Source organism: Thermobia domestica, chromosome 4 (genome assembly GCF_964235325.1).
Source record: "Thermobia domestica chromosome 4, izTheDome1.hap1.1, whole genome shotgun sequence".
Taxonomy (NCBI): domain Eukaryota; kingdom Metazoa; phylum Arthropoda; class Insecta; order Zygentoma; family Lepismatidae; genus Thermobia; species Thermobia domestica.
In genome coordinates this window covers 8,892,158-8,919,657 of record NC_137457.1, presented here as the reverse complement: position 1 = coordinate 8,919,657, position 27,500 = coordinate 8,892,158, and the positions used below count along the sequence as shown (strand labels likewise).

Below are 27,500 nucleotides of genomic sequence, written 5' to 3'. Positions count from 1 at the left end.
AAGGAATTACACAGGAATTAGTATGCGAACTTAGTTCCTTTGTCATTCCTTAAACCGCTTGGGATTGGTCCTGTAGTTTCTGAGCCAGGGCGTTTCGAAACGTGAATTTTAAATTTTCGGCGGTTCATAACTCTGAAAGAAGACGTTTTTGGTGTTAGGAATCACCTTGCAAACATTGTTGTTGTCGTATCTCTCTCTCTCTCTCTCTCTCTCTATATATATATATATATATATATATATATATATATATATATGGCCGGATATAAGGAGGTGAAAAGGTGCACGGGCACCCCCTTACTTCGTTGTAAATATACACTACCTAAAGTTAGAAGCTAGCAGCGAAAAGAGCACCACTTTCCGAAAATTATTGCTGCCATGTTTCCGTTTGGGCTTAAAACAAAGGGAAAATTTTTTGCGAAATCGATAGTTTAAGTCAATTTTCTAAAAGTTGATAGAAAATGATTCACTAAGAACAGACACTGAGGATTTCCAGGGCATTTTCTCATTCACACTACAGATGCCTAAAAGAATTTAATACATTCCAATTCGGATCAAATGTACTGGTAGTTATTTTTGCACCCCTCAGATAATCCTGGATCCGACCATGTATATATAGACGAAGCTTATCGCTAATCGTAATGATATTCTACTTGTGTCTAAAAACTATATTTTTTAATATCTAGTCTTTCATAATAAACTACATTGTACTTAAAGGATAATGAGCGAGCTTTCATTTCCATTATTGTAGAAACTTTAATAACTGGAGGTTGGATATATAACAAATGATAGCTTTTTCCAGTAGCAGAATAGTTTCACTGTACGCCTGATATTTGGACAACCAACATGACAGCAAATACATGCCCGAAAACATAACATGCCAAGATATTCCTCCACTTGGGGGGGGGGGGAAGTATTACTATCTGAGAGCATCACTTAGAGAAACAACCACGAGATAAATCTGCAGAAATTCCATTCACGTTAAGTTCTAAGGGATAGGAATTAATGCAAAGGAAACGAAAATAATAATACGCATCATGCAGAGACCGTAGAAGTATGGAAAGCTAAAGAAAATGAGAAAAGAAGGAAAGAAGAAAAGGAAAGAGCAAAAGACATGGGAATAAATTAAATTTTAACACTTAAAGATAAACAGTCTCCGTCTTTCCCCCTGTATCTGACTTGGTTTTTCTCCCTTCATAGGATAAATCTCTTTCAGTATCAAATGCGAACATAATTTAATTCCTTGAAAAAAGTATAACTCAGCCTAGGCTGAGACTCGAACCCAGGGTCCTGAGAATGACAATCACGTACGCTATCCACTTAGCTACACAGGCCATATTAAGTTCGTTCTTTATTACAATGGCTATTATCAAACGTGTTGTTAAATCAGTCATTGTCTGCGAGCTACCCCAGTTCCATTTGAAGTTTAAATTTTATTTACAGCCTTTACCCATCTATGGTTAGCAGCCCCCTTGCTTTCATAAAAAAGAATTTGTTCTGTAGATTAAAATCATGAATGAATTAATCTGTACTCTTGGGAGCTTACTGGTGCACCAACATATCTATCTATCTATCTATATCTATATCTATATCTCTCTCTCTCTCTCTCTCTATATATATATATATATATATATATATATATATATATATATATATATATATGTGTGTGTGTGTGTGTGTGTGTGTGTGTGTGTGTGTGTGTCAGATTGATTGAGGATTAAAAGAGTGACTTCGTAAATTTACGAAACGGGTGTTGAAGGAGGTGTCGCAACAGTAATGACATTTTGTAGCATTATTACGTAACACACGCAGTCTAAATAAAGTTTCAAAACTAAAAGTTGAAAGTTCTGCTGTAGATAAGTCGGTAAGACGTCTGCTTGCGAGTGTAGAAGCCCGGGTTCAAATCTGAGCTGGTACGTTTTTTTTAGTTGAAAATACATTTGTATATGTTTGCGTTTGAATTAATGATTGCTTTCTTTCATATTTTGTAGATTATCTTAAATTAGTAGAGGTTAAGTAAAGTCAGGGAGGTTAAGTTACATATATGTCTGTTTTATCTGTGTGTGCAGTCCCTATTTAAATTCATACATATATCTATGTCTGCTTTATCTGTGTGTGCAGTTCCTAATTAAATTCGTGTTTTTCCTAATTATGAATGCAAAAGTACAATAGTCATCTGTCAAAACAAAAATTAATAATTTAATTAACTATACCCAAGTAATAATATATTCTAACAACAAAATAAAAGTCCCAAAAATTAAAATTCCAAAAATAAAAACGACAAGTCCAAGTCTAAACGTCAAAACGTTGTCGATAGTCACAATAGTCCAAGTACTGTGTTCTAATTATTTACATGTGCATTCATAAACAAACATGTAAATAATTAGAATCCTGAAATAATTATAGAAATCAAATTTTCCATATTTGGTTGTCCAACTATCATGGATACAGTGAAGCTATTCTGCTACTGGAAAAAGCAATCATTTTTTATATATCCAACCTCCACTTATTAAAGTTTCTGACTGTACATTCTATGATTATTTTGATTACTATCATATTGTACATTCATACTTCTTCCTCCTCCTCCGCCGCCGCCGCCTCCTCCTCCGCCTCCTTTTCCTCCTAACCATACGCCTCCTCCTCCGCCGCCTCCTCCTCCGCCTCCTTTTCCTCCTAACCATACGCCGCCTCCTCCGCCGCCTCCTCCTCCGCCTCCTTTTCCTCCTAACCATACGCCTCCTCCTCCGCCGCCACCTCCTCCGCCTCCTTTTCCTCCTAACCATACGCCTCCTCCACCTTTACCTAAAACAAAATCATTTAATTTTTCATTAATATTTCGTTACATAATTATCATATATAAGAAGTTTTGTAAGAAACTATTACTATTTTTAGCGCAACGTTCGCTCCAAATCGAATTTTGAGAAAACCCCTAAGTCATTTTTTAGTGATGGGCAGTGGAAATATTTTATTTTCTTTATATAAGTGTCCGTAACAATATACTAATTTGGCACCACTTTACCACCCCGGATTTGGCCACCAGAAAAATGGCACCAAAAGTCAGTTTTTTTTTCTTTTTTTTTTTTTTTTTTTGTAAATATCTCACTTATAAAGCATTTTAGAGCAAAACATGTCATTACAAAAAATAATCTATATTAAACTCTCTACAAGAAACGTTCTCTTCATTTTTTCTCTAGGATCCACCGTTTAGATGGTATAGGCGTGGCAAATTACGCATTTTTCTTTCAGCATAGCTTTGTAGCAGAACCTGAACGAAAATTTTCTGATACTATTTTGTTTGTGATTTTTTTACATAAAATGTAAATTAATATACTTTTCATTCATTGCTGGTGTGACTAACTATAAGTAATCAGGTCTCTTAGATCATCTATGTTCAAAATGTCAGCTGAAAAATGTTTTATCTATGAGAAACTTCTCGGTTGCATGTATAGTAAAATGAAACGAACTGAAAACAATAGGATCTTGGGTTTTTGGGGTATTTTTTAGACTTTCAGTGAAGCAGCTACTGCATCGTCACTATTTATCCTCAGATCATGATTCATACCTCATTGTCTTCAGAATAGAGCAGGTTTTCAACTGATACCGCTTACATGCCCAAACCATATGCAGTAGAGCGTCGATTATCCGAACGACGGTCAACCGAACGACCGCTTAACCGAACTGTGTACTCGCTTGCACCTGTTACTCTCCCACCCTACCGTCCATCATCCCCCTCACTTCCAAAACCAAGTTTTCCACAGTAGTCGCCGCACTGAGCCACCGCTGGCGGAACATTGCTTTGTAATACTTAAAGAGATGCCTGTTTTTATGAATAAATTTACTGTACAGTACTTCTTTTTGGCAAATAAACATGTACAGTTCGATTATCCGAACAATCCAGCTTTCCGAACACCCATGTCCCCCAATTACTTCGGATAATCGACGCTCTACTGTACCAGGAGAGGGAAAAGGTGATGTCAAATGGAAAATTTCGGGGATTTTTTTTTCCATTTTGGGCCCCTCTGGAACGGCACTGTGTAAACGTAAAGATCTCAACAACAAAAAATCTGATAAATACTACTCGCTACACTAAATGTGTGTGCTAAATTCCAAGCTTCAATCTTGAATAGTAATTCCATAAGAAATTTTATCAAGAATCCCCACAATGTTTCAGATTACCGCAAAAGACTCTGATCTCAGGTACAAAAAAATTCCTGAGACATCCCTATTTACCCTAGGATTATAATCCGTCAATCATTTTCTTCAGAATAGAACGGCCTTTAAGACGGTACCATTCAAATGTCTCCATCATGTATCTAAGGCGAGAAAATTCAGAAGAAATGGATTTTTTGGTTAAAATATCCCTTTATTCCAACTTTGTGCCCCTCTGGACCCCCCTCTTTTAACAGAGATCGGAAAAATCTGATAAATACTACTCGGCGGACTGAATGATTGAGAAAAATTTCAATCTTCTAGGTGCAAAAGTAAGTCCGCCAAAAAAATATCTCTGACAATACTCCATATTCCCCTATTCAGAAGAACATTTTGATAAAAATTCCCTAAGACATCCATAATTACCCTACGATCATGATTCGCACATCATTCTCTTTAGAATAGAACTGCCTTTCATACGGTACCAATCACCTGACTCCATCATGTACCTGAGACGGGAAAATCCCGAAGAAAAGGATTTTTGGTTAATATATCTTTTTTTCAACTCTTTGCCCCTCCGGACCCTCCTGTTTTAACGCAGAGATCCGAAAAATATCTGGTAAATACCACTTGGAGGACTGAATGTTTGAGGAAAATGTCAATCTTCTAGGTGCAAAAGTAAGCCAGCCAAAAAAATATACCGACAATACCCCATATTCCATTATACAGAAGGATATTTTGTAAAAATTCCCTGAGACATCCCTAATTGCCCTAGGACCATGGTTCGCACATCATTCTCTTCAGAATGGAAGTGCCTTTGAGGCGGTACCACTCACGTGTTTCCGTCATGTATCTGAGGAGTAAAAATAGTGAAAAAGGGATTTTTTGGTAAAACAATTAGCCTTTTTTTTTTTTACCTTTTTGCCCCTCTAGACAAGGGCGCCGACGATCCTGGGGGGCCGGGGGCCCAGACCTTCTCAAAGCGCATGTGAGCATCCATGTATTTTTATGAATATGATTTTTAATATGCATTTTAATTGTTATATGTATTGTTATATCTATTGTTAAATGTATTTATTGAAGAATGGCCCCCCCAAAGTTACATTAAAATCGGCGCCCTTGCCTCTGGACCCTCCTTCTGATAACGCAGAAATCTGAAAAAATCTGGTAAATCTACTCCGGGGACTAAATGTTTGTGCAAAATTTCAATCATCTAGATGCAAAAATAAGCCTGTCAAAAAATAATGAACATAGGCCTAATAAAAGAAAACATATTGTTTAAAATTATGACGTCATCACCTCCCATGTCTCGACGAAGGAATGTGTGAAATCATACATAACGTGTTCTACAATGCCTCTGGACTTGAAAAACGAAAAAAAAAAAAAGACGGACAAAAAGGCTCAAATAGGAGAGTTATAACGCAATGTATCATGAAACACCCGTATGGTACAAATTGTACCATATGATCTTAAAAGACATTACAGTGAAAGATGGAAACGAATGTCAACTTAAGGGACTGAAAAGTGTTTTACTTTATGAAAAATGTAGAGAAGTTTTTCACAAAAACAAATCACCTACGACGATAACCCTTAGGTCAGAAGTACTAAGATTTAATTTTCTAGAAGCCTGTCTGTTTTCTAGACAATTTGAGTAAAAAAAAAAAAAAAAAAAAAAAAAACTTGTGAGTGAGTGTGAGAGTGTACATCCCATCGAAACTGTTCAAGTTAAATATTCTATGATGGAAGCAGCCGACAGAAGAAATGACGACTGAGGCAAAGAAGTTAGTATAAGGATTTGCAATGTACATGATTTAGTTGTTGCTGAAGCCACATACCATTTCTCATGTACGAAAAAGTTCTACAAGATTTCTTCTGGAATAAAACGTGGTCGTCCAAAAGATAATGTTGATTCGGATGATATGGCTTATGCTTTCATCCACCTGGAAGCTAACAAGGAAGAGTGCCAATTTTCGTTCAATGAAATTTTTCAAGATTATAATGATGCTCTGCCACCTTGAAAAGCAATAAGAACTTGTATTCATATTAACCTTGAAACATTATAATGTTGAAGAAACTCAGATTTCATTTCATTTTTAAAACAAAATAGTGTCAGAAAATTTTCGTTAAGGTTCTGCTACAAAGTGATGCTGAAAGAAAAATGCGTAATTTACCACTCCTATAAAATCTAAACGGTGCATCGTACGGAAAAAATGAAGAGAACATTTCCCCTAGAGAATTTAATGTAGATTATATTTTATAATTACATGTTTTGCCTAAAATGCTTTATATGCGAGATATTTACAGAGAAACTAATTTTCGGAGCCATATTTCCAAGATGGCAGCCAAATCCGAGGTGGTAGAGTGGTGCAAAATTAGTATCTTGTTAGGAAACTTATATAAAGAAAATAAAATTTGTTCCAGCTTTCCAGTTTTCCTTATTCGACCCTTCTATGACTGGCCTAATAATAAAATGACATAATGCCGTTCAGAATATACATTTAAACAATCCTCTGGAGACAACTGTAAAAATATATTGTGAGAAAAGAAATGAATTTAATTTTGAAATGATAATATAGTAATAGGATGCAATTATCTTTATGTTTGTACATAAATTCCAGAAATATTTCCACTTTTGGGAATCATCCGGGGAATAGTCCCCGAAAAATATTTTCCCGGGAATTTTCAAATCACTATCCTTAACCTCAACGTACATATACTTCTAAATTTTAAGTTTAGCCAAGCTTAATCTTATAGCATTTGTAGATTACTGGCCTTTGCTCATCCTGCATCTCATAACAAACACGCATTATTAGTTCTCACTTACTTCTACAAGGGTCGTTCAAGGTTGACTGGGACTTTTATTTCTTCAAAGGAAACAAATAGCACAAGAAGCACCAGACTACGTCAGCTTTTCAAAGTATTCTCTATGCGCGACGAGGCAACCTTGCAATCGTTGTGGCAGCTCTCTGATTCCTTTCGCGTAGAAAGAGCTTGATTATTGTCGTAGCCACTGGAGGACATCGTTCCGCAGTGCTTCATCTGTCATGAATTTCTTCCCTTCCAGATTGTCTTTAAGGGGTCCAAACAAATGATAATCACTGGTGGCTAAATGTGGACTGTAGGGAGGTTGGGCAGAATTTCCCAGTCATTTTGGCCAGAGTTGTTGTTGTGACATTGGCCGTGTGAGGGCGGACATTGTCATGCAGAAGAATGACATTTCCAGACAATGACATTTGTGGCAAATAAACTTTCGTACAGCACCACTTAACAATGTGGAGTAATACTGGGCATTAATTGTACTCCTTTCCTCCAGAAAACCCATATGGATAACCCCCTTCAAGTCCCAGAAGACAATTGCTATAATTTTTCCAGCGGACGGCAGCGTTTTGCGTTTCTTGGGCGGCGGAGAATCTTTATGCAGCCACTCAGTGCTAGTTCTTTTGCTTTCTGGGGTTGAATTGTACAAGTTTAATCACACGTAATGATGGATTGCAACGATTCATCATCTTCGGCTAGAAACCGATTCAGAAGCTGTTTACAGACCCTTATCCGTCTCCAATTCTGATCAATTGTCATTTGGCGGGTAACCTACCTTGCACAAATTTTGCGGAAGCGTAACTGGTCGTGAATGATTGTCTCAATACACCTGACACTGATATTCACCTCGGCACCAATATCCACACTATTACTCGCCGGTTCAACATGTGTGATATTCATTGGTGTGACTGCAGCCTGGCGAATGTGTCCACAGGCTTCATTTGTCACCAGCTCCCGTATTTTACGAAACTGTTCAAACCATACGTACTCTTGTCCGTGACATCGTTTGTTCATCATACTGTGCTTGCGATCTTTCGAAAATCTCAGCTGGTTTAACTTTCTCTTTCACAAGAAATTTGATTACACACCGCTGCTCCACAGACATACTGTTCGCTGCAACTGCTGCGCATGAGCCAAGTACGTCATGCCGAGTGCTAGTTACTCAAAAAGGAATGCATAAAGCCACTTGTAAGTTTCATTATGATCCCACTATTCATTGATTATTTACATATGAATACCCCAGACAATCTTGAATGACCTTGTAAATGAATACTTGTAATATTTTAATGAAAAAAGTGTTATGAAAATTTAAAAAGATAATCGGTAAATTACTTTTTAAGTGTTATTTTCAATCCTATTTTAATGAAGAAATACCTGGGATAGTCAAGTGAAAAGTTTTCCATACCTGGGTAGTATTCTTAGTAATGACATGAAGTGCGAACGTGAAATAAAAGCAAGGATAGGAATGGCAAAAGAAGCCTCTAAGAGAAAGAAAAGTATGTTTGGTGGGACCTTGAATAGAGAATTGAGAAAAAGACTCATAAAATGCTTCGTGTGGAGTGTTGTACTGTATGGGGCGGAAACGTGGACATTACGTAAAGGTGACAAAAATCGACTGGAAGCCTTCGAAATGTGGGTGTAGAGAAGAATGGAAAAAATTAGTTGAGTAGAGCGGAAAACGAATGAGAGAGTGTTAGAAATGGTGGGTGAGAAATGAACACTTTTAGATATAATTAGGAAGAGGAAGAGAAACTGGTTGGGACATTGCCTAAGAAGAGATTGTATTATGAGGGACGTCCTAGAGGGTATGGTGGCGGGAAAGAGAGGGAGAGGGTGAAGGAGACTACAATTAATGGATGATATTAAAACAGAAAGATCATACGCGAAGACGAAAAGGTTAGCGGAGGACCGTGGAGCATGGAAGCTTCTCAGCTGCGGCAAGTGACCTGCCAATAAAGTTAGAATACCTATGATGATTAATGAAGAAAGTGTTATGAAAATTTAAAAATGTAAAATATATCCTTGGGCAGGATTTGAACCCACACCTTTACTTTCTGCTATGTGTAGGTCATGACTATTGATGTCTATTCTATATCGACCAATAAGATAAGAGGATATTTGAAATCCTTGGAATCCGCGAAAATGCAAGCCGGCAGACTTTTTCGCATTCTTTGAATTGCATCAACACGTGTAGAAAAAGAAAGTTCTATTATTATCTTCCGTAACTACTAGTTTATTGTTTTATCTTTGTATGAGAAATTTGTGGTAGTTTGACAAATTATGAAACTCGTATGGCAGAGACACGGGTTCCAATCCCGTCGTGGCAATCATTCTTTTCTTAATTGAAAGGTATTTTTTACGTAATTGATATTGTAATTCTGTTATTCCTTTATTATTATTATTATTATTATTATTATTATTATTATTATTATTATTATTATTATTATTATTATTATTATTATTATTATTATTATTATAGCAAAGTCGAGACTTGGCTACATGTTTTATATTTTATGAATTTTCTGATCGAATTTCAAGTCTTTTTGTTGAATAATCAACACACTCCATTCTAGGGTGTTTGGGGAAAGGAAATATTATCCTGTTGCTTTTTATTTGTTTACTTGCTCGATACACCAAGCCTCGATACTGCATTTCACCTTTCAATATCTACGGGAAGTACCCTAAAGGTTTTGATGATCATAAGGGAGTAAGTGAATAAGTGATTAGATCAATGAAATTTGCGTATGAACAACATTTAAAGTATCAGGTTGTCAGAAAGTCATGACGTATTTCGGTAAAATATGACAAATGATGATTTGTGGATATACTAGAGTTATTCAGATCATGCAATAGTTATGTCATGAATAGCTAAGATGTTGTGTGTTTTGTCTATTAATATTGCTCTTTGCTTGGTTTGGTTTTACAGATTTGACCAGAGATGGCGTGGGTCAATGAAAACTTGACTCAAGGCCCACCATGACTCACTCTGACCCACCACCCACCATGAACCACTGACACACCAAAACACATCGGCATCAACTCTGACAAATGATCCACGGCCTCTTCTCTACCGACTAAAGAGTTTATACTTGCAATAAAACCAGGTTGTTAAATTTTAACTAATCTCAGTTTGAATTTCTACGGTCGATTGCTCAAGGAACGCTCTGTTACAATAACGATGGATCTGACCTTTACGATATAGAATGGGAAAGTGTTTGTCATGGGCAAAATTAGGATGAATTTCAATTAAATTATCATTGTTTAATTATTTCCTTGTTGAATTATCAATACTTTTCAGTGGAAAAAGGGTGAAATTTGAAACTTCCAATTCAAGGAAAGTAGACCAACATACAGAAGCTTACATCACAAATATTATGCCTATTTTTCTCACAACTTTATGGGATGATTGCCCTGTGCTCTAAGCGCTCCATATAATAAACAAGCTTCAGCAATCATTATAAAGCGCATGGTAAGCATATATGGATATATGATACGAAGCACTGTATTTTTTGTTGAATTGAGTTGAGTTAATTTTGAGTTTCACGTCCCTTTCAGCAGCGAGGCTATATGAGACGTGGACTTACCAATAAACGTGAATCCGAACCACATGAGCTCCTGCCGGGAATGAAACCTAGGTATATTTCTTCTTTCTCAATTTGTTTCTCAACTAATATCAATCGTTTTCCATTATTTTTACAAACTAACCCACTATCAATTTACCATATATAGAAAGTGCCACCCCTCCCCATAAAGGAAAATGTTAAAAAAAAATACTAGGAGACGTTCTGTTCATTTTGAATAAAGAGTTAATGTACTGAATTTCAGCTCCGTAAGTTTAATGGCTTCTGTGATACTCATTCTTCTCCGCAAATGTTCAGATCCCCAAAATCTCTTAGGATATTTTTTATAATAAAACTAATATGATAACATTCCAGTTTTTTATTAAGGCTTAACTATATACTGAAATCCATTTTATTTGAACTGCGATTTGGTCGTGATGACTAGGCACACATAGTTACATTCAATTATTTTACACAATAATTTATATATTCCAGTGATTCAAAAATGTATTTTTACCAGTAGTTAGCTCCTCTAAAACTCACAAGCTGAGTGTGTGTGTGTCAAGTAGTAACATACGTTCTATTGCTACTATTACAATTACAAATATCAATATCCAAAAATGTCTCAAGTTTTTTCACTTACAAGGAGAAAGCAGACTTTGGTAAATGAACTTCGGGGCCATTTTTGCAAGGTGAAAGTGCACATTTAAAGTGTTCATATTACAAACTTCGAGAGCGCAATGACCTAATATAGCTGAGAAAAAGCGACGACTCACCGCATATGTCGTATGTTGTGCAAATTAATCAAGTGACTGAGTAGCAGAATCAGTAGCTTCTGTGACTCACGTGCCAAGGGTCCCGTAATCGATTCCCGCTGGAGCCTAGTATTTTTTTGCTTCAACCAATAAAGTAACCACTTGTAGCTACAAGTAAAATGTTAATTCACTATATGTTTATAATTAAAACAATATAAATATTTAAATCACTTGTAAAATCTTTCAATGTTCCATGTTAACTAGCAACGAAATATAACCTATTTGGTAAACATATTGATGTCACGAGTTATATTATGGTTACCACAGTCGTTGGGTAAAAAATGTTTTTGACGCTTCGTGTCTGCATCTGTTAGCAATGTGAGAATTACAAGGGGGATGAGAGAGAAAGGAGGAAAATGTTACTATAACCAAACCAGATTTTCTCCTTATTCCCCTTGTAATTAGTGGCGAAATTCTGTCTACAACATTGGGGGAGGGCGGGTAAGACCATTCCCATATTTTTTAAAGCTAACCGTCAAGAGGCTAGTGCCACCGGCTCAATTTGCCACAAATTTCTCATATGAATATAAGAAAATAAACTAGTAGTTATGAAACATAAACATAGACCTATCTATTTCTACACGTGTTGATACAATTGAAAAATGTGAAAATAATTTTTGTCATCTTTTCTTCTTTGGATATTAGAAGTGGTGATAAAGAAGAAATGTAATGTAAATCTGGACCGTCCCTGAAACCGATGACGTAGCCTCAACTTCAAGAACGTTTCGTGATATTTTTCTCATTAAGGAACGTCTATATCACTTGTTTTTGAGTTAAACAAACAAATCTCGAGTAAGAAATTAAGACACTCTCACAAACATTAGTATCTGGTTTACATTTTTCCATGAAATGAGTGTAACTAGGTATTTCTTTCGGTAGAGGCTGAAGTGGAGCATTACGTGAGTGGCTAGCGAATTGAACTTCTATTCGGTAGACTCGGGTTCGAATCCCGGCCAGGGTGAAATTTTTTCAACTGTTTCTGTTTCAATTTTAATGCATATTCAGTGTGACAAGCAAGATCTTCTCTTCCCTGGAACTAAAAAGATGTTGGAATAATGAGAATAGGAGAAGGTCTGTAAATGGAGACACTCATTTACAAATTTGTTTCCAGCAGTTTTTCTAGATTTGATATTTTCGTCTACCTTCAAGCATTTTGTGATTCATGTGTGATCAGTGTTTTTATTTCTTTGAATATAGAGTGTATAATGAAATAATACATTACACGCACAGAAATATTGAGATTAACATATGATGTTCATTGGATAATACGTTCTGAACCACAGAGATTCATCTCAGAATGGAGACTTGTTTCGTGGGTCTTCTACTCAAAATTTTATTTGCATAAAGATTTGACTCAGTACTACTAACTGCCGTCAGTGCCGAGAAAATTTACTTGTATGTTGGGTCGCATCTGTCCAGGTGTTCTCACAGAGTTGCAAATTACCTGGACGAAAAGTAATGAAATTAGAACACTTAGGAAAGAGATACTTTTGTGGTTCAGTGTACTATATGCAATAAAACTTATTCGATGAAAACTCTTCGATTAACTTGAATACATTATTTCTGTTTAGGTCATGTTTCTGTTACATACAGGTTGTATTGAATTGTCTATTTTTCTTATGGTTGATTATAAGTATTTTGATTTCCTTTCTTTTAATCTTTAAAAGATATTCATTTTCATCATCATTAGTGCCTTCCTTTACTTTCGGCGACATTCATACTCTCCCTTTCATTAGCTCCGCTTGCTATACTTCATAGCAGATGAAATTTAGGTGATCTCCATTTCTTTTGATGTTCCAGACGCCGTATCGAATTTGCTTCGCATTTGCTTGACAACCATATGAAACTTTAGTGGCAACCAGATTATACTGATACAACGACCTACATAAATGAAACCTAAAGTTAACAATATTTTTAAGGTAATCTACGTGTAATTTATCTTCAACATTCGGTGACATCGGGAGCCTATCATTTGATCAAAACGTATATTTCTTTCATAAATACATACAAAAGATAGATCTTAGTTATAGTTTAAAATTATACATTTTTACTTATTTGATCAGATATTTCTTTAATTTTGGATGTATTGGCAACTTACCTGGTCTCCTACGTTTACCTGTAAAGAAGAAGGAATTAACTAATCATAAATTACTTATATTGAAGTTACAACTTCCCGATCATTATAAATCTTCCCAAATCTAGAATGCATTAAATCATGTGTTTTTAACCTTAGCAATAATTTCAGAAATACCCAGTCAATTCTAAACTTTCAGTTATATTATAAAATTTCATAGTTTTTAATTATAAGTAACGTTACCAGTAATACATGTTTTCAAGCTCTATCCATTTTTAAGATGTTTAATGATACTTTCAGATATATTTATGTACGGGAGTGAAATGAATTTAAAACTATTTTGTACGCATGTTTTTAATATAAGTGTAAAGATTGTTAGTCAAGACGATCTATTAAGAAATTTTAACAAAAAATGTATTAATTACGTATTGTGTCGTTTATGTTCCTTTTTGAAAAAGAAAGAAAGTACACTCTTAAGTAATCTTAATGCTCCCTTAAAGTGTTCAAAATAAAAATGAAAGACGTACTTACGGCTAGTTAATAGAGAATGTATTTATTACTTTCTTGCTGACAGTTATAAATCGATCATATTACTAGCATGGCTTTCTTTTCTCAAGATTTTGGTTCATATATTTTCTCTTTTTGGCTTCATTTTGTCTATTCATATCATAATATTTAAAGACTAGAAAGATTTGTGTTGAAATTAAATTGTACAAATGGAACGTATATTCACACAAATCAGAGTGATGTTGGTGTGTCACAAAGATTTCTTTTGGGTTCTCTACAAGTTGCACAGTGATTTCTCCTATAATTAAGAGCTAATGTACTCTTTCATACGTTGACAATGGTGTGATTTGATTACAACGGAATACCATTATTATATTAAATTACTGGTTTTAAACAAAATAAAGGAAAATGATTTATGGTTAAGTTTGACCAAAAGACTCGAAAGAAATATTTAAATAAATTTTCATACAAAATTTACGATTGAAAATCTGTAGTTCCTGAACTATTTCCGAATGATAAGCTTCTTGAGTTTAGACATATAAATTCTAAAAATTAACTAGGAATGCAATGGATATACTCGATTGCAATGAAATGAGCTGAGCGAGCTTAAGCAACGTAATCAGTTTATTGTGACTTTTTAAAACAATCAGTATTTTTCATAACAATCGCACAATTCTTCGTCTTGACCTTTTGTTCCGGCTAAAAAAAGTTTAAAAAATCGTTAATTTGTTTTTAAATTGTGATTAAAATTGGAAATTTTTACGCTAAAAAAATAAAAGGGCTTCGCCGGAATTTTTGAAAATCACGCGCAGATTTTAATTGTTCACAAAAAAATCACGTGAAAACTTTTTCCCCATGTTAAGTCTATGGAAGCGTTTTTTGGTGATTATTCCTCGATGGTACATCGGATTTTTGATTTCGACCTATGTTCTCACTCAGCACGACATACTCTATCAGCGTGCTAAGCTTGGTTGAGATCGGCCAAACGGTCTAGGAGGAAGCGTTTTTCGGTGATTATTCCTCGATGGTACATCGGATTTTTGATTTCGACCTATGTTCTCACTCAGCACGACATACTCTATCAGCGTGCTAAGCTTGGTTGAGATCGGCCAAACGGTCTAGGAGGAAGCGTTTTTCGGTGATTATTCCTCGATGGTACATCGGATTTTTGATTTCGACCTATGTTGTCACTCAGCACAACATACTCTATCAGCGTGCTAAGTTTGGTTGAGATCGGCCAAACGGTGTAGGAGGAGTTCGCGGACAACCAAACGGCTAACCCGAGTATAAGAAGGAAACTAAGGCACTATATTAGAAAATATGGGTTATGAAGTTTTCCGGTTAACGTAAACAAAAATACGAAGTGCAGTATTTATTATTTTGTAAATCTTTTAATAATTTATTTACCATCTTCCAGAAATATTATTTTTAGAACTCCGGTGTATAGTGTACGTATCACATCAATATGATTCTATCTCAATGATATAGGATTTGAAAAATGAGAACACTTCCTCTCTTCCAAGCATTTCCTTTAATTACATGAATTTCTTAAACTTTGTTAAAATTAAATTCAATATAGATGGTAGACTAAGTAAAAATTTTAAGTCCTCTAGGCGTATTAGAAGATAGAAGGTAAAAATATTTCTTGAATGTTGCCTTTTATTCTAGTGGCTAGAGCTTTTGCATTTGCTCCATGTGGTTCCCCGTTTAATGTAGGTTAACGGTTTACAAAGCACTGGTGCTAAAACTACATACAAAGCTTAAACAAATAATATTTATTGTGATATACTCACACTTCAATGAATGTTCATATTTTTCTACCTACTAAACTTGACAATAAAATGAACAAACAATTGAAATAGTTCATTTCCAATAATTATTTATGCATTTTAGGTAACTTTATTACTGTATAGCTGGAAGATATGACGTAAATATATACCTATGTTTATTCTTCTACTGACAAACTTGATGTGTAATTAAATTGTCGCTTTTGCTAAAGGCTTAAAAACTAATTGCTAACTAAACTGCTAAGCTAAATTGAATGACAAGTGAAATACTACCTTTCAACTTCGTCATCATTATTGATGTGATAGTGTAGATTTTTTTCAAGTAGGTTAAATTAAAGTTACCAAAAAAAAGTCATTCTACATGATCAAAGCAAAATCTAGTTCGAGAACTTTGTATCGGAACTTCGATCTCAATATTGTTATCATTATAATGGCTTTTTGCCAAATCATTTATTTTTTCGAGTTTGCTTTATTTCCTTTGTGGATACCAATGCCAAAAGGCTTATATCTAGACTAACACAAAATACGCTGACACACTGAAACACCATATTCGATTCGTGTTTAACAAAATAAAGTCTCAGATATGTGAGAGTTTAATTCAAAATCTTGAGAAAGGGTTACCTAACAGAACTTTAGCCTATTATCTTCTACAAAGTATTGTAAAAAATAATATATTTTAAGTCAAAATCATATCTTTTGCTAGCAATAGCTCAGTGATGGAGCTCTGTTTTCCGATATGAGGCGTCTCTCGTTCGGTGTAAGCCCATTTAAGTTTGTAGCAGACCACATCGTGTCCAAGTGTTCCCTGTAAGTTCTTCATTTCCTTCCACATTCTCGTTCTACTAATTATTACATAATCATCCAGGTTCAGGAATCATCTGTCTCATTTAGTCTACACAACATAAGCGTCGGACGCAAAATTGACGTTTTCAGTTTCCTTTTCCTAAATATGAGATTATTTTGTAATACTGGCAACTTCGAAACTGAAGGATATAACCGGAAATAATTCACGTTTTCTGCATTTTCTTGGAGATTATATTGTATCATCAATACGCTGCAGAATCATAATCCTTGCATTGTCCATGTGAATCATATTACTTCACCATTCAGTCACTCTTTACTTACCCTATTCTACTCTTTATTGGGATGATGCGTATGCAACGTAACTTTAACATGCTAATTAGTAACGTTAATGTACTTCGTTTCTGAAGGGGCCGCGGTGGCTCAGTAGTAGAGCGTTCACCTCTGGTGCTCGGGGTCCCGGGTTCGATCCCAGCCCCCGCCAAGTGAACTTTGTGGGTGGACAAACACCGTGTGCGTGGGTTTTCTCGGGGTTCTCCCGTTTCCTCCCACTTTCTTCATTCCACCATTTCATTCATTACTCATCATCACCGTCTCTTTTAGCCTAACCGGCATATCCGCGGGACGTAAAACAAAGATTTCATTTCGTTTCGTTTCTGAAACTGTCTCAAGATGAAAGCAGAAGAAGCTTTTGAAATGAATCAGATAAACACAACTAAAATGTATAAAAGAATGAATAAATTTGTTTTAATCATTCTACTAACATATTTCTATAATTCCTGAATTTCCTTTAAGCTTCCAAGCTCTCGACTCTCGCCTAGAGTCTTGCTCACCGAGGTTAAAAACAGGAAGAAAAATAATAGAAACTTCAAGGAATAAAAATGGAACGGACTTACCAAGGGAAGAGCTTTGTTGTACGTGAACATGTTGTCAAGTGCAACAGCATTCAACGGATAAGGAGGACGCAAACTAAAATATGGTGGAGCCAACTTCTGCGCCTTTCTTGTTCCTTGTTGAAAAGTTGTCAAATCATGATAATAGTTTTATTGTCATCCCAATTCTGGGAAAATTTTGAAATTACCGCCTCTCGCTCATCACTCAACCGTCTCATGTCTAAATTTAATTTCGATTGTTTACAAGGAATGGTCCAGTGACGAATGGGAGAAGGTAATTACAAAATTTTCATAGCATAAGTTGGCAACCTCACAACAAGGATCAAGAAAAGAACACAAATTGACTCCGCCATATTTTAGTTTGCATCCTCTTTATCCGTTGAACACTGACGCACTTGACAACGTCCTAGGTAAGTTTGTGCCATTTTTATTACTTGATATCTCTATTCTTTCTCTTTCTGTTTTTAACCTCCGAGTCCAAGACACCAGGGCAGAGTCGAAGGCTTGGAACCTTAAAGGAAATTCAGGAATTACAGAAATCTGAAAGCAAATTTGATAGTTTGAATTGCTGGTTTTACATTGTCTGAAATGTGTTTCAATTTAAGATTTTTTTCTTTCCTTCTTTATTTCTTTAATTACACATTTTACCGAAAAACATTCCACTGTTAGGAAGATTGCAATAAGTAAATATAGTATAGACAACGTTAACAATTGGAAACAAAATTTTTTATAATTACTTTTTACTACCAACTAAATTTTATGTACTCTGAAATTCAGCAAACACTAATGCCTACGTCATGACTTACTGATACCATCAAACAATGGCAGTCTATTAACTCTGTATATATGTATTTCAACCAAAGCTCCTTTTCACATACTTGATATTAAGTGTATTGTTAAATATTACGAGACCAATTTGAACCTTACCGGCGTTGTGATAAATATCGTTGTCCTAGGAATAACTTTCAAATGACATGCACGCTATTCAACGTTTCAAATGGTGACGTTCTTCTCACCTTTAGATTATGGTATGAGGGAGCCAAGAAGAAACATTTTTGCATGTATTGGCAGGGAAAAGGTAAAGTGTGATTTCAAATATAAAGGTCGAATCAATTGTCAATCTAGCAGCTCGTTCTAATTGATTGGATGTCTGATTATATAGGGATATTCTGCTTGGTAGATTGTTTACTTCCAATTAAGGAATCCATGCTTGACTAAGCTGCTTGTTGATGTATCTTTTAAGATTCCTACCTTCTTCCAATATTGATATTCCTTTAATTTTTCTCTCTGTATATTCTAAACAATTTGTTAACAAAATTTTCTCAGAGATTCTTCTATTGAATCCTTTTAATGTAGTTGGAACGTTATTTGTGATGAATTTCATACCTACGTCAGTCTGTCATATATAAGATTAACAGCATTCACATGGAATGTGGGATACTGCTGGTGTTCTGAGGAATAAATCATCTCGTAAGTCCTTCAGTTTGATACAAGATTTATGAATTGTTCTTATTTTGTGTTTTTCTACAAATTTGGTAAGGTCCCTTTAAAGGTAGTTAGTGTACAGGAGAAAGGCAGTTTCTCTTTGTTCTTCTTTCCCTAGAAGTCTCGGTAGGCTGGTCACAGTTCACACTTAAGGAATGTTTCGGTTTATATCTGCCATATCCTGATGAAAAGAACATTAGCTGCTCTCGAAAGGATAGGCAGTACAAAATTCTCTTAGGTGTTATTCGTAGAACAACTATGTTTACCACGTATTCAGTTGTCTCTTATTATTTATCAAATATGTAATAAAAAATGTTACCTTGAGTACTTCCTCCTCCTCCTCCGCCACCACCACCACCACCACCACCTCCTCCTCCGTTACCGTTTGAACCATATTCTTCATCACCTAAAATCATTTTTTAACAATCAATCAAAACATTATGTTATCGCATTAAAAATACATGTAAGTCAAAGAACTAAAGTATACTGTAAAATAATATGAATTTTCATAAATGTATATATAAGGACATTTTAAAACATATCTACTTACGGAATACACTTCTACGACCATAGAACAAAAATAAAAGGTGTAATATAGAAGTTAATGTACAAAAGTAGTACTGAAGAAAATAAATGATAGAAGAATTAGGAAACTTAATGTATATCTAAAGTACTGAATAAAATGAATAATAAAAGAACTAAGAAATTTAATGTATATTTCCAGTGCTGAAGAAAATGATTGATAGAAGAAATAAGAAATTTAATGTATATTTCTAGTGACGAAGAAAATGAATGATAGAATAAATAAGAAATGTAATGTATATTTCCAGTACTGAAGAAAATGAATGATAAAAAATTAGGAAATTTATATCCAGTACTGAAAAAAATGAATCATACAAGAACTAAGAAATTTAGTGTATATTTCTACTACTGAAAAAATGATCGAGAAAAGAATTGAAGAGTTTAGTGTATATTTTCAGAATCATTTCTGCCATCTACATATATCCATAATTATTTCTTCTTCTAGATAACGAAAAGAAAGAGGTAAAAAATACATACAAGGGCGAAAGATATGATTTATAAACAGGCATGCAGATAACATAACATGATACATTTCAGAAAACAAATTAAAAAAAACAATTAAACCCTATAATGGCTACTTCGAAAATAAATTATTATCATGTAAGTGAAACAGATAAAAGAGTGAAAGAGATAAAAGAAATATACAGAGATGATAAAGGTCTGATATAGAAACTCTCACATACATAGTTGTAAATTCTATACCGGAGGACTCAAACCAAGAAGAATTAATCAATATAATGCATATTTCCTAAATGATTTTTTTTCCACATGGATAAGAGAAGAAGACGAAAGGAACTTTATACGGATGACAGAAGTATGATGAAGATTATATACAGATAATATTAGGTGCCAAACTTATAAAAAACGAATGAAGAATAGATTAAATAATATAAGCACTATTTCAATGTTGTTTTCTTGGGACTGAGAAAGGTGATGGTGTCCCAAGTCCTTCCATCTCGTAGTGAAACAGCCATAGAAGATATCCTCTCCCTAACTGTTTTTTTGCACATCTGAGCCTTGCCAATGTCAACCATTTTCATCCCCAGTGTGGTAATGGTAGAGTTGTTGTCCATTATCGTTAGCTTCATTTCATGTACTGCACTAAAAGAAGATAATGAACAAAGACGGATCACCAAGATAATAGGAAAAAGAAGAAACAACATAGTTGATCTTCTTATTCGGCACCCCGATTGGATCGCCATGTTGATAAAAGGAAAGACAGAAGGAAAACCAGGAAGAGGAAGACCAAAGATAGAATATCTAGGAGCAGTTACGAAGAAGAGACTTTATCGAAGTATAAAACAGCTCTCCCAAGGGAGAGAAAAGTTTTAACATTTCCATGTTGCTCACCAACTTATGGTTGAGGTGAGGAAGAAGGAAATACACAGCTACCGGAATAGATCTTATATGTACGTAAGTAAAAAAGATAAGAAAAAAAAGAAATATACACAAATGAGAAAAGTGTGACAAAAAAACTGAAGTACAGATAATATTATAAGGTATAATTAAGAAACCAAACGAAAAAAGAATTGAAGAACATAAAAACTACTTGAGAAACAGGTTTTAGGTATGTAGATACAAAAAATATGAGAGAAATTGATAAAAGAAATGCATAACAATGACACAGAAATAATATAAAATGGCATAGATATAATCAGTGGCGGCGATTGGACGTTAAAAGTGGGGGGGGCAAGATATGATCTGAATATGTGTATATCAATGTTAGTGTTCCTGGTTGTTTCTAACACTTTGTTTGACGAAAGGTTGTATAACTAATAGGATACTATATTTTTCAGTTAAAATATCGTATATCGTGTTTCATATTTAATTAAGTAAATTGGCAAGAGTAATTTACTTAATTGCTCATGATTCCTTGCTCATGAACATCTTAAAGTTCTGTCTGGAAAATTGTGTGATCAGATTATTCAATAACATATTTGTAAAACAAATAAATACAAAGGATATTATTAATCATACTAATGAATAATGAGGTTTGTTTTGTAGAAGTTATATTGAAACTGGGGATTAATGAACAACTTACATTTTTAATTCCACACTTGCCATTAAATGTATGTTATTACTCTTAGAAAATGAAAGACAGTAAATACTACAAGCATATGCTACTACGCAATTGTAATATTAATTCCTTTGAATTGCAATTAAAACGCAATTCCTGTAGCTGTTCTTAACTCCACGGGAAGACAAATAACCAATATACACTCTTACGCAACAAAAAATATTATATGGTACCATTTTTTCTATGAACCAGTAATATATGCAAAAACTTTACATTTCCAAATGCAACTATATACATTAACCATTTTAAATTATGGTTTTTTAAAGGTAAATTATTGAATTTCAGTCAATCAGCTACAGCATCATCCCTATCTATCCTAGGATCATGGTTAGTACCTCATTCCCTTCAGAATAGAACAACCTTTCAAACGGTTCCATTTACGTTTTCCTATCATGTAGCTAAGGCGGGAAATTTTGAGGGAAATCTGGATTTTTTCTGCTTTTTTCATACTTTGATTCCCTCTGGACTCCTTTTGTTAACGCACAGATCTCAAAATCAACTGAAAAATACGAAGGGGTGTACTAAATGTGTATAAAAAATTCAAGCTTCTATCTTGAAAACTAGTGCGGGAAAATGTTTACCAATGAGCTAAGAACATTCCCACAATGCCCCAGATGACCCGTGTGTAATATAAAATTTTCCTGAGACATCCCTATTTATACTATGATCATTGTTCGTACATCATTCCCTTCAGAATAGAACATACTTTCAAGCGGTACCACTCACATGTCTCCATTATGTACTTGAGATGGGAAAATCATGAAAAAATGGATTATTTGTTTGAAAAATATTCGTTCTTTGTACTTTTTTGCCCCTCTGTACCCCCCTGTTTTAATGCAGAGATCTTAAACAAATCTGAAAAATACTAAGGAGTCTACTAAATGTGTGTGTAAAATTTAAATCTTCTAGGTGCAAAAGTAAGCCCGCCAAAAATAATATTTCTACAATAATCCAGATTCCCGTATAAAAAAGGATCTCAGGTAAAAATTCCCTGAGACATCCCTATTTATACTAGGATCATGTTTTGTACACCATTCTTTTTAGAAGAGAACAGCCTTCCAAACGGTACTATTCACATGTCTCCATCATGTATCTGAGGAGGAAAAATCGCGAAAAAAGTTATTTGTTAAAAATATATATACTTTTTTTTACCTTTTTGCCCCTCTGGACCCCACTGTTTTATCGCAGAAATCTAAAAATAATCTGGAAAATATTAAGGGGTGCACTGAATGTGTGTGCAAAATTTAGATCTTCTAAGTGCAAAAGTAAACCCTGCAAAAAGTAATCAAAAAGTCATAAAAATATTTTTTTAGTTAAGATGTCATCACACTACGTATCAACGCAGAAAGGCTTGAAAGCACATGTAACATGTTCTATAATGCCTCCAGGCTTGAGAAAAAAAAAACAAGTAAAAAACTTTTTGGTACTTTTTAAAATCGAATAATGAAAATTCTAACCTATCACCGAAAAATAGATGATATAATTTAAAAGAGTTAAGTGGTCACTTCAAAAAAGTGGGGGGGCAACTGCCCCCTCTTGCCCCCCCTAATCGCCGCCCATGGATATAATATAAAATGACATAGTTGATAAAATAAATTAAAGAATAAATAAACACCTATTTCCCAAATAGATTGTGAGACATAGATAAGAAAAAAAGAGAAAAAATATTATGAATACATAGAGATGAGAGAATATGGAAACTCACATACAGGTAATATTAGGTTATATACATGTTGGCCCGACTATTAAACATTTACAGTGATTAATGAAGAAAGCATTAATGAGAATTGAAGATTTCAAGATTGGAGGCCAGATTATTACTAGATCAGTTATGCAAATAATACAGTTATTATAGCCACAGCCGAAGACGGATTACAGGAGACAATTTACAAAATACTTGATACTGAGAAAAATATATCGCATGGTAACCAACATCGAAAAATCGAAAATCATGAGAATATGCCGTGCAAATGCGTCCTTAAGGGTCAGAGAGGAACAAAGAGTACTTGAAAAGGTCGATCATTTCAAATATCTGGGAAGTCTTTTGACGAAAGACGCGGACTAGACCAGAGAGATTAGGTCGAGAATTGCCGTGGCCAAAGAAAAGCTCAACAAGAAAAGGTCACTTTTAACTAGCAGCCTTAATATTGGATTCAGTAAGAAATTGGTGAAGTGCTATATGTGAAATATTGGACTTATGGTTCACAGACTTGGACATTACAGAAATTAAAGAAGAAATATTTAGAGAGCTTCTAAATGTGGTGTTGGAGGAAGATGCAGAAGATAAAATAGATACAAAGAGTAACAAACCAAGATATTTTAATACAAATAGGAGAGAAGAGGACGCTCTTGACCACTATCCTTAGCAGAAATGCCAATTGGATTGGAGACATCTTGCGAAAATATTGTCTTCATCGTACTGCCACGGAAGGAAATATGGAAAGATAGCAAGAAATAGAAAGAAGAAGAACACAAGGGATCGATGATTTGAAAAATAGAAGAAAATATTAGAAGTTAAAAAAGGAAGCTGAAAACAGGAAACATGGGGAAAATATTTCCAGGCCCAAACTCAAATTAAGAAGACAAAACAAAAACCTCCCCTTAGTTCCAGGACCTGTAAAAGACAAAATACCTTCGCGGATTATTATTATTATTATTATTATTATTATTATTATTATTATTATTAATAATAATAATAATAATAATAATAATAATAATAATAATAATAATAATAATAATAATAATAACTGAAAATATCAAGAAAGAATCAAATAATATAATACTGACTTCCTATATAGATGAGAGAATATAAAGAAATGAAGTAAATGGGAATGAGAAATGTGTGATATAGAAGTTCATATACAGATAATATTAAATGTCGTACTTGGGAAAAGTAACAAAGATAAAACTAAATATTATATCTTTTTGAAGAATAGATATGCTGCGTGAAGATAAAAAGAAGTGAAAACCGAAATATATTGAAATGAGAAAAGTATGGCAGAGAAACTCAAATTCAAATAATGTAATGACGTAAGGTATACTTATTATTATTATTATTAAGTATTCTGCCTTTCGGCAGGTCCTGGTGTATCTGCTCCAAATTTTTGCTTGATATATTTTTCGCATTAACGCAAATTCTGCGTTAGTGTACTTTGTGGCGTTCATGTGGATTCGTACATTTCGTATTGTGTATGCTTTTCGCTAATTGTGCCGCCACCTGGTAATATTGAAAGAAAGAGGTGTAGAAGAAAAGGAAGACAAAAGTTGAGAGAACTCTAGGTGAATAAACTAAAGTTTTTGTAAATGTGTTAGTGTGAACAATGAATCAGCAAGTTTTTGCAGAACGTGTCGATGTCTTGACATCAAAATTCATTCGAAATGTGAACTACGCAATATCTTTGAAAAGCTAAAGTTATGTATGATATTTCATAAATAATTTCTAAATGTGATGATAAAAATATTAGTGCTTTTTGCAAGTGTCTTATAAGCTATTACTAAAGTAAATCTATACCGCAATATACTTCGCAACAGAAGTGAGAGAGGACGAGATAGTGAGGTGAACAAAGCACGGTGGACATACTGTGTGAAAAATAAGCACTTGATACACCAATCACCGTAAAAATCACTAAATTATTCAGATTTCTTCGACCTAAATGTGGTATACTACAGTCATCATGTTTCTTGGGACGAATAGCTTCATAAATCATCAGAAGTGGCGTAAAGAACAATTATTGTGAGAAGATTCATCGGATTTAGAAATAAAAGGATTCTCACCTCGTGATCACGAACGTTCGTGTGCTTCGACGGACTAAGACTCTATTCTTGCAAGAAACTTCGAAGTATTTCTACGAACCGACTTTAACATTGGGGCAAGGAATTTTGTATATCTATACAGTGTTACAGGTACGTTTAATTATTGATAATAAATGGCACTGAAAGTATTTATGTTTGTTCGTTCCTTTCCAGGCAGCATGACTAAAGTAAAATGAAACTGTGAAATTTCATGTAATTGATTTGTGAAAGTGGGTGATGCTCTCACCTATTTTCTTTATCACGTCTTAGGTCTTCTCACAGGTGGAACCGTCCGAATCTGGAGCGTTACGGTAAAGTAAACTGCGCCTTCCTGGACCATTGGACGATTGACGGAGGGACGAGCATTCTGAACCTACTCGTAATATAGTGCAAAGCTGCAGTACTAGGAGGTACAGGATAGTACGTACTCTTCGGGAACCGTCTAATGATAGTGCGTGCCGGGCAGCACGGACTATGCCGTAGTACTGGGACTACAGGTTTTTTTTTTTTTTTTTTTTTTTTTTTTTTTTTTTTTTTTTTTTTTTTTAGCTTTAAGCCTGGAAATGTTTCTTTCAGGTTTTTCGATCCTCAGATTCCACTTTTAACTCCTAATATGTTCTTCTGTTTCTCAAATCATATGTGAGTTGTGAACTTCTTCCTATTCCTCGTTTTCCTTTCATCTTTCCTTCTATGGCGGTATAGAGAAGACAATTTCTTCGCAAGATGTGTCCAATCCAATTGGCCTTCCTATAAAGGATTCTGGCTATAAATGTAGTTATCTTCTATCCGTTTTAAAACATCTTCGTTTGTTGCTCACTCCGTCCATTTTAACTTCATCTTCCTCCAACAATACATTTCGAAATTCTCTAAATATTTCTTCTCTAAGTTCCGTAATGTAAAAATCTCTGAACCACACAATCCAACATAGCACTTGATCAACTTGATCCTGCACAAAAAGAGTGTGCAGCGGAAGTGTTTTGCCACAAATGAAGTGATATGGATGAGGGTACAAAGAAGAATTTCATAAAGAGCATGCAAGAAGGAACAGAGACCTAAACACAAATAAAGAATAGGGAAAACAGATTTAAAGAAGTTCTGGACACAACTAAGGAGAAATTGATACAACGAAGAGGATAGGGTCACAAGAGACGAAGCAAGAGAAAGAAAGAAGGAGGAAGAAGACAAAAAAAATGGTTTGGAATAGAAAGCCTAGCCAATGAAACACAGAAAAAAGAAGATAAAGATGATGCTTCGGAAAGCAAGAATTATGACGTACAGGAGAGGAAGCAAAATAATTGAACTAGTCAGAAGAACCAATAGAAAAGCAATAGCGGACAGAGATCAAATGGGAGTAATATATAGAGTAGAATGCGCGGAGTGTAACAAAATTTACATAGGAGAAACAACAAGAAGATACAAGAAAGGATAAAACAGCACCAGGACGATGTAAGATTGAAAAGCGACAACAATGCGATATACAAGCATCAGAAAAGACAAACCACAGGACAGGGTGGGAAGGAGCAGAGGTCATAGAAGTAGAGAACAGAACTCTGGTGAGAAAATGGAAGGAAGCCAGGGAGATTATGAAGGCAGGAGTAAAGGTGATGAATTGGAATCCACAATTCTCGATAAATAAAGAGTGGGAGAAGATTCTTCTTAAAGAAGAAATGAAAAGGAAGAAAAAAGAAAGAGAAAAAATAATAAGAAAAAAAGATAATTAGAGGAGGGAATGTATCCAGCGAAAAAACTAAACTTTCAATTGGACACCTGTGCAGCTAAAAAGTGAAAGTGAAAACCACACAAGTGTTACTTTTTAACGAAGGGGCGGAGCCCAATTAAAAGTTGATCTCCGGAGAGTATATAAGTGATGACCAACTCCCAAGCAGTTAGAAAGAGTAGAAATCTGATGAAGACAAGCTATTGTGTTACGTGATTGTGTTTTTTTTTTTTTTTTTTTTTTTTTTATACATATTATCACATAGCCTTGCTCAGTATGTTATTGTGTATTAGTACAAAATGGAAACAACGCCTGATAGGATAGTACTGATAAACTTCTTTCTAAATCCAACATTGATCCTGCTAGTTAAGAATGATCTTTTCCTTGTTGAATACTTCTTTGGCTATGACAGTTCTTGACCTGATCTCTTTGGTGCAGAAAGCATCT

General features: G+C 34.6%; 1 protein-coding gene across 16 annotated transcripts in view; it reads right to left on the bottom strand.

Moving 5' to 3' along the window:
* The window catches only part of LOC145683702 (uncharacterized), a 414,104-nt gene that overhangs the window by 244,002 nt on the left and 142,602 nt on the right, over positions 1-27,500 (bottom strand). For 12 of the 16 annotated variants that reach the window (XM_081755116.1, XM_081755122.1, XM_081755125.1 and 9 more), the window contains 4 exons: positions 19,250-19,291; positions 13,437-13,454; positions 2,752-2,799; positions 2,569-2,637 (listed from right to left, as the gene is read on the bottom strand). The exons of 1 other annotated variant lie outside the window; for it this stretch is intronic. In XM_081755116.1, coding sequence (XP_081611242.1) covers positions 2,569-2,637; positions 2,752-2,799; positions 13,437-13,454; positions 19,250-19,291 — 177 coding nt within the window. The remainder of the gene's footprint in view (positions 1-2,568; positions 2,638-2,751; positions 2,800-13,436; positions 13,455-19,249; positions 19,292-27,500) is intronic. 3 more of the 16 variants (XM_081755127.1, XM_081755124.1, XM_081755131.1) reach the window with 1 other exon arrangement.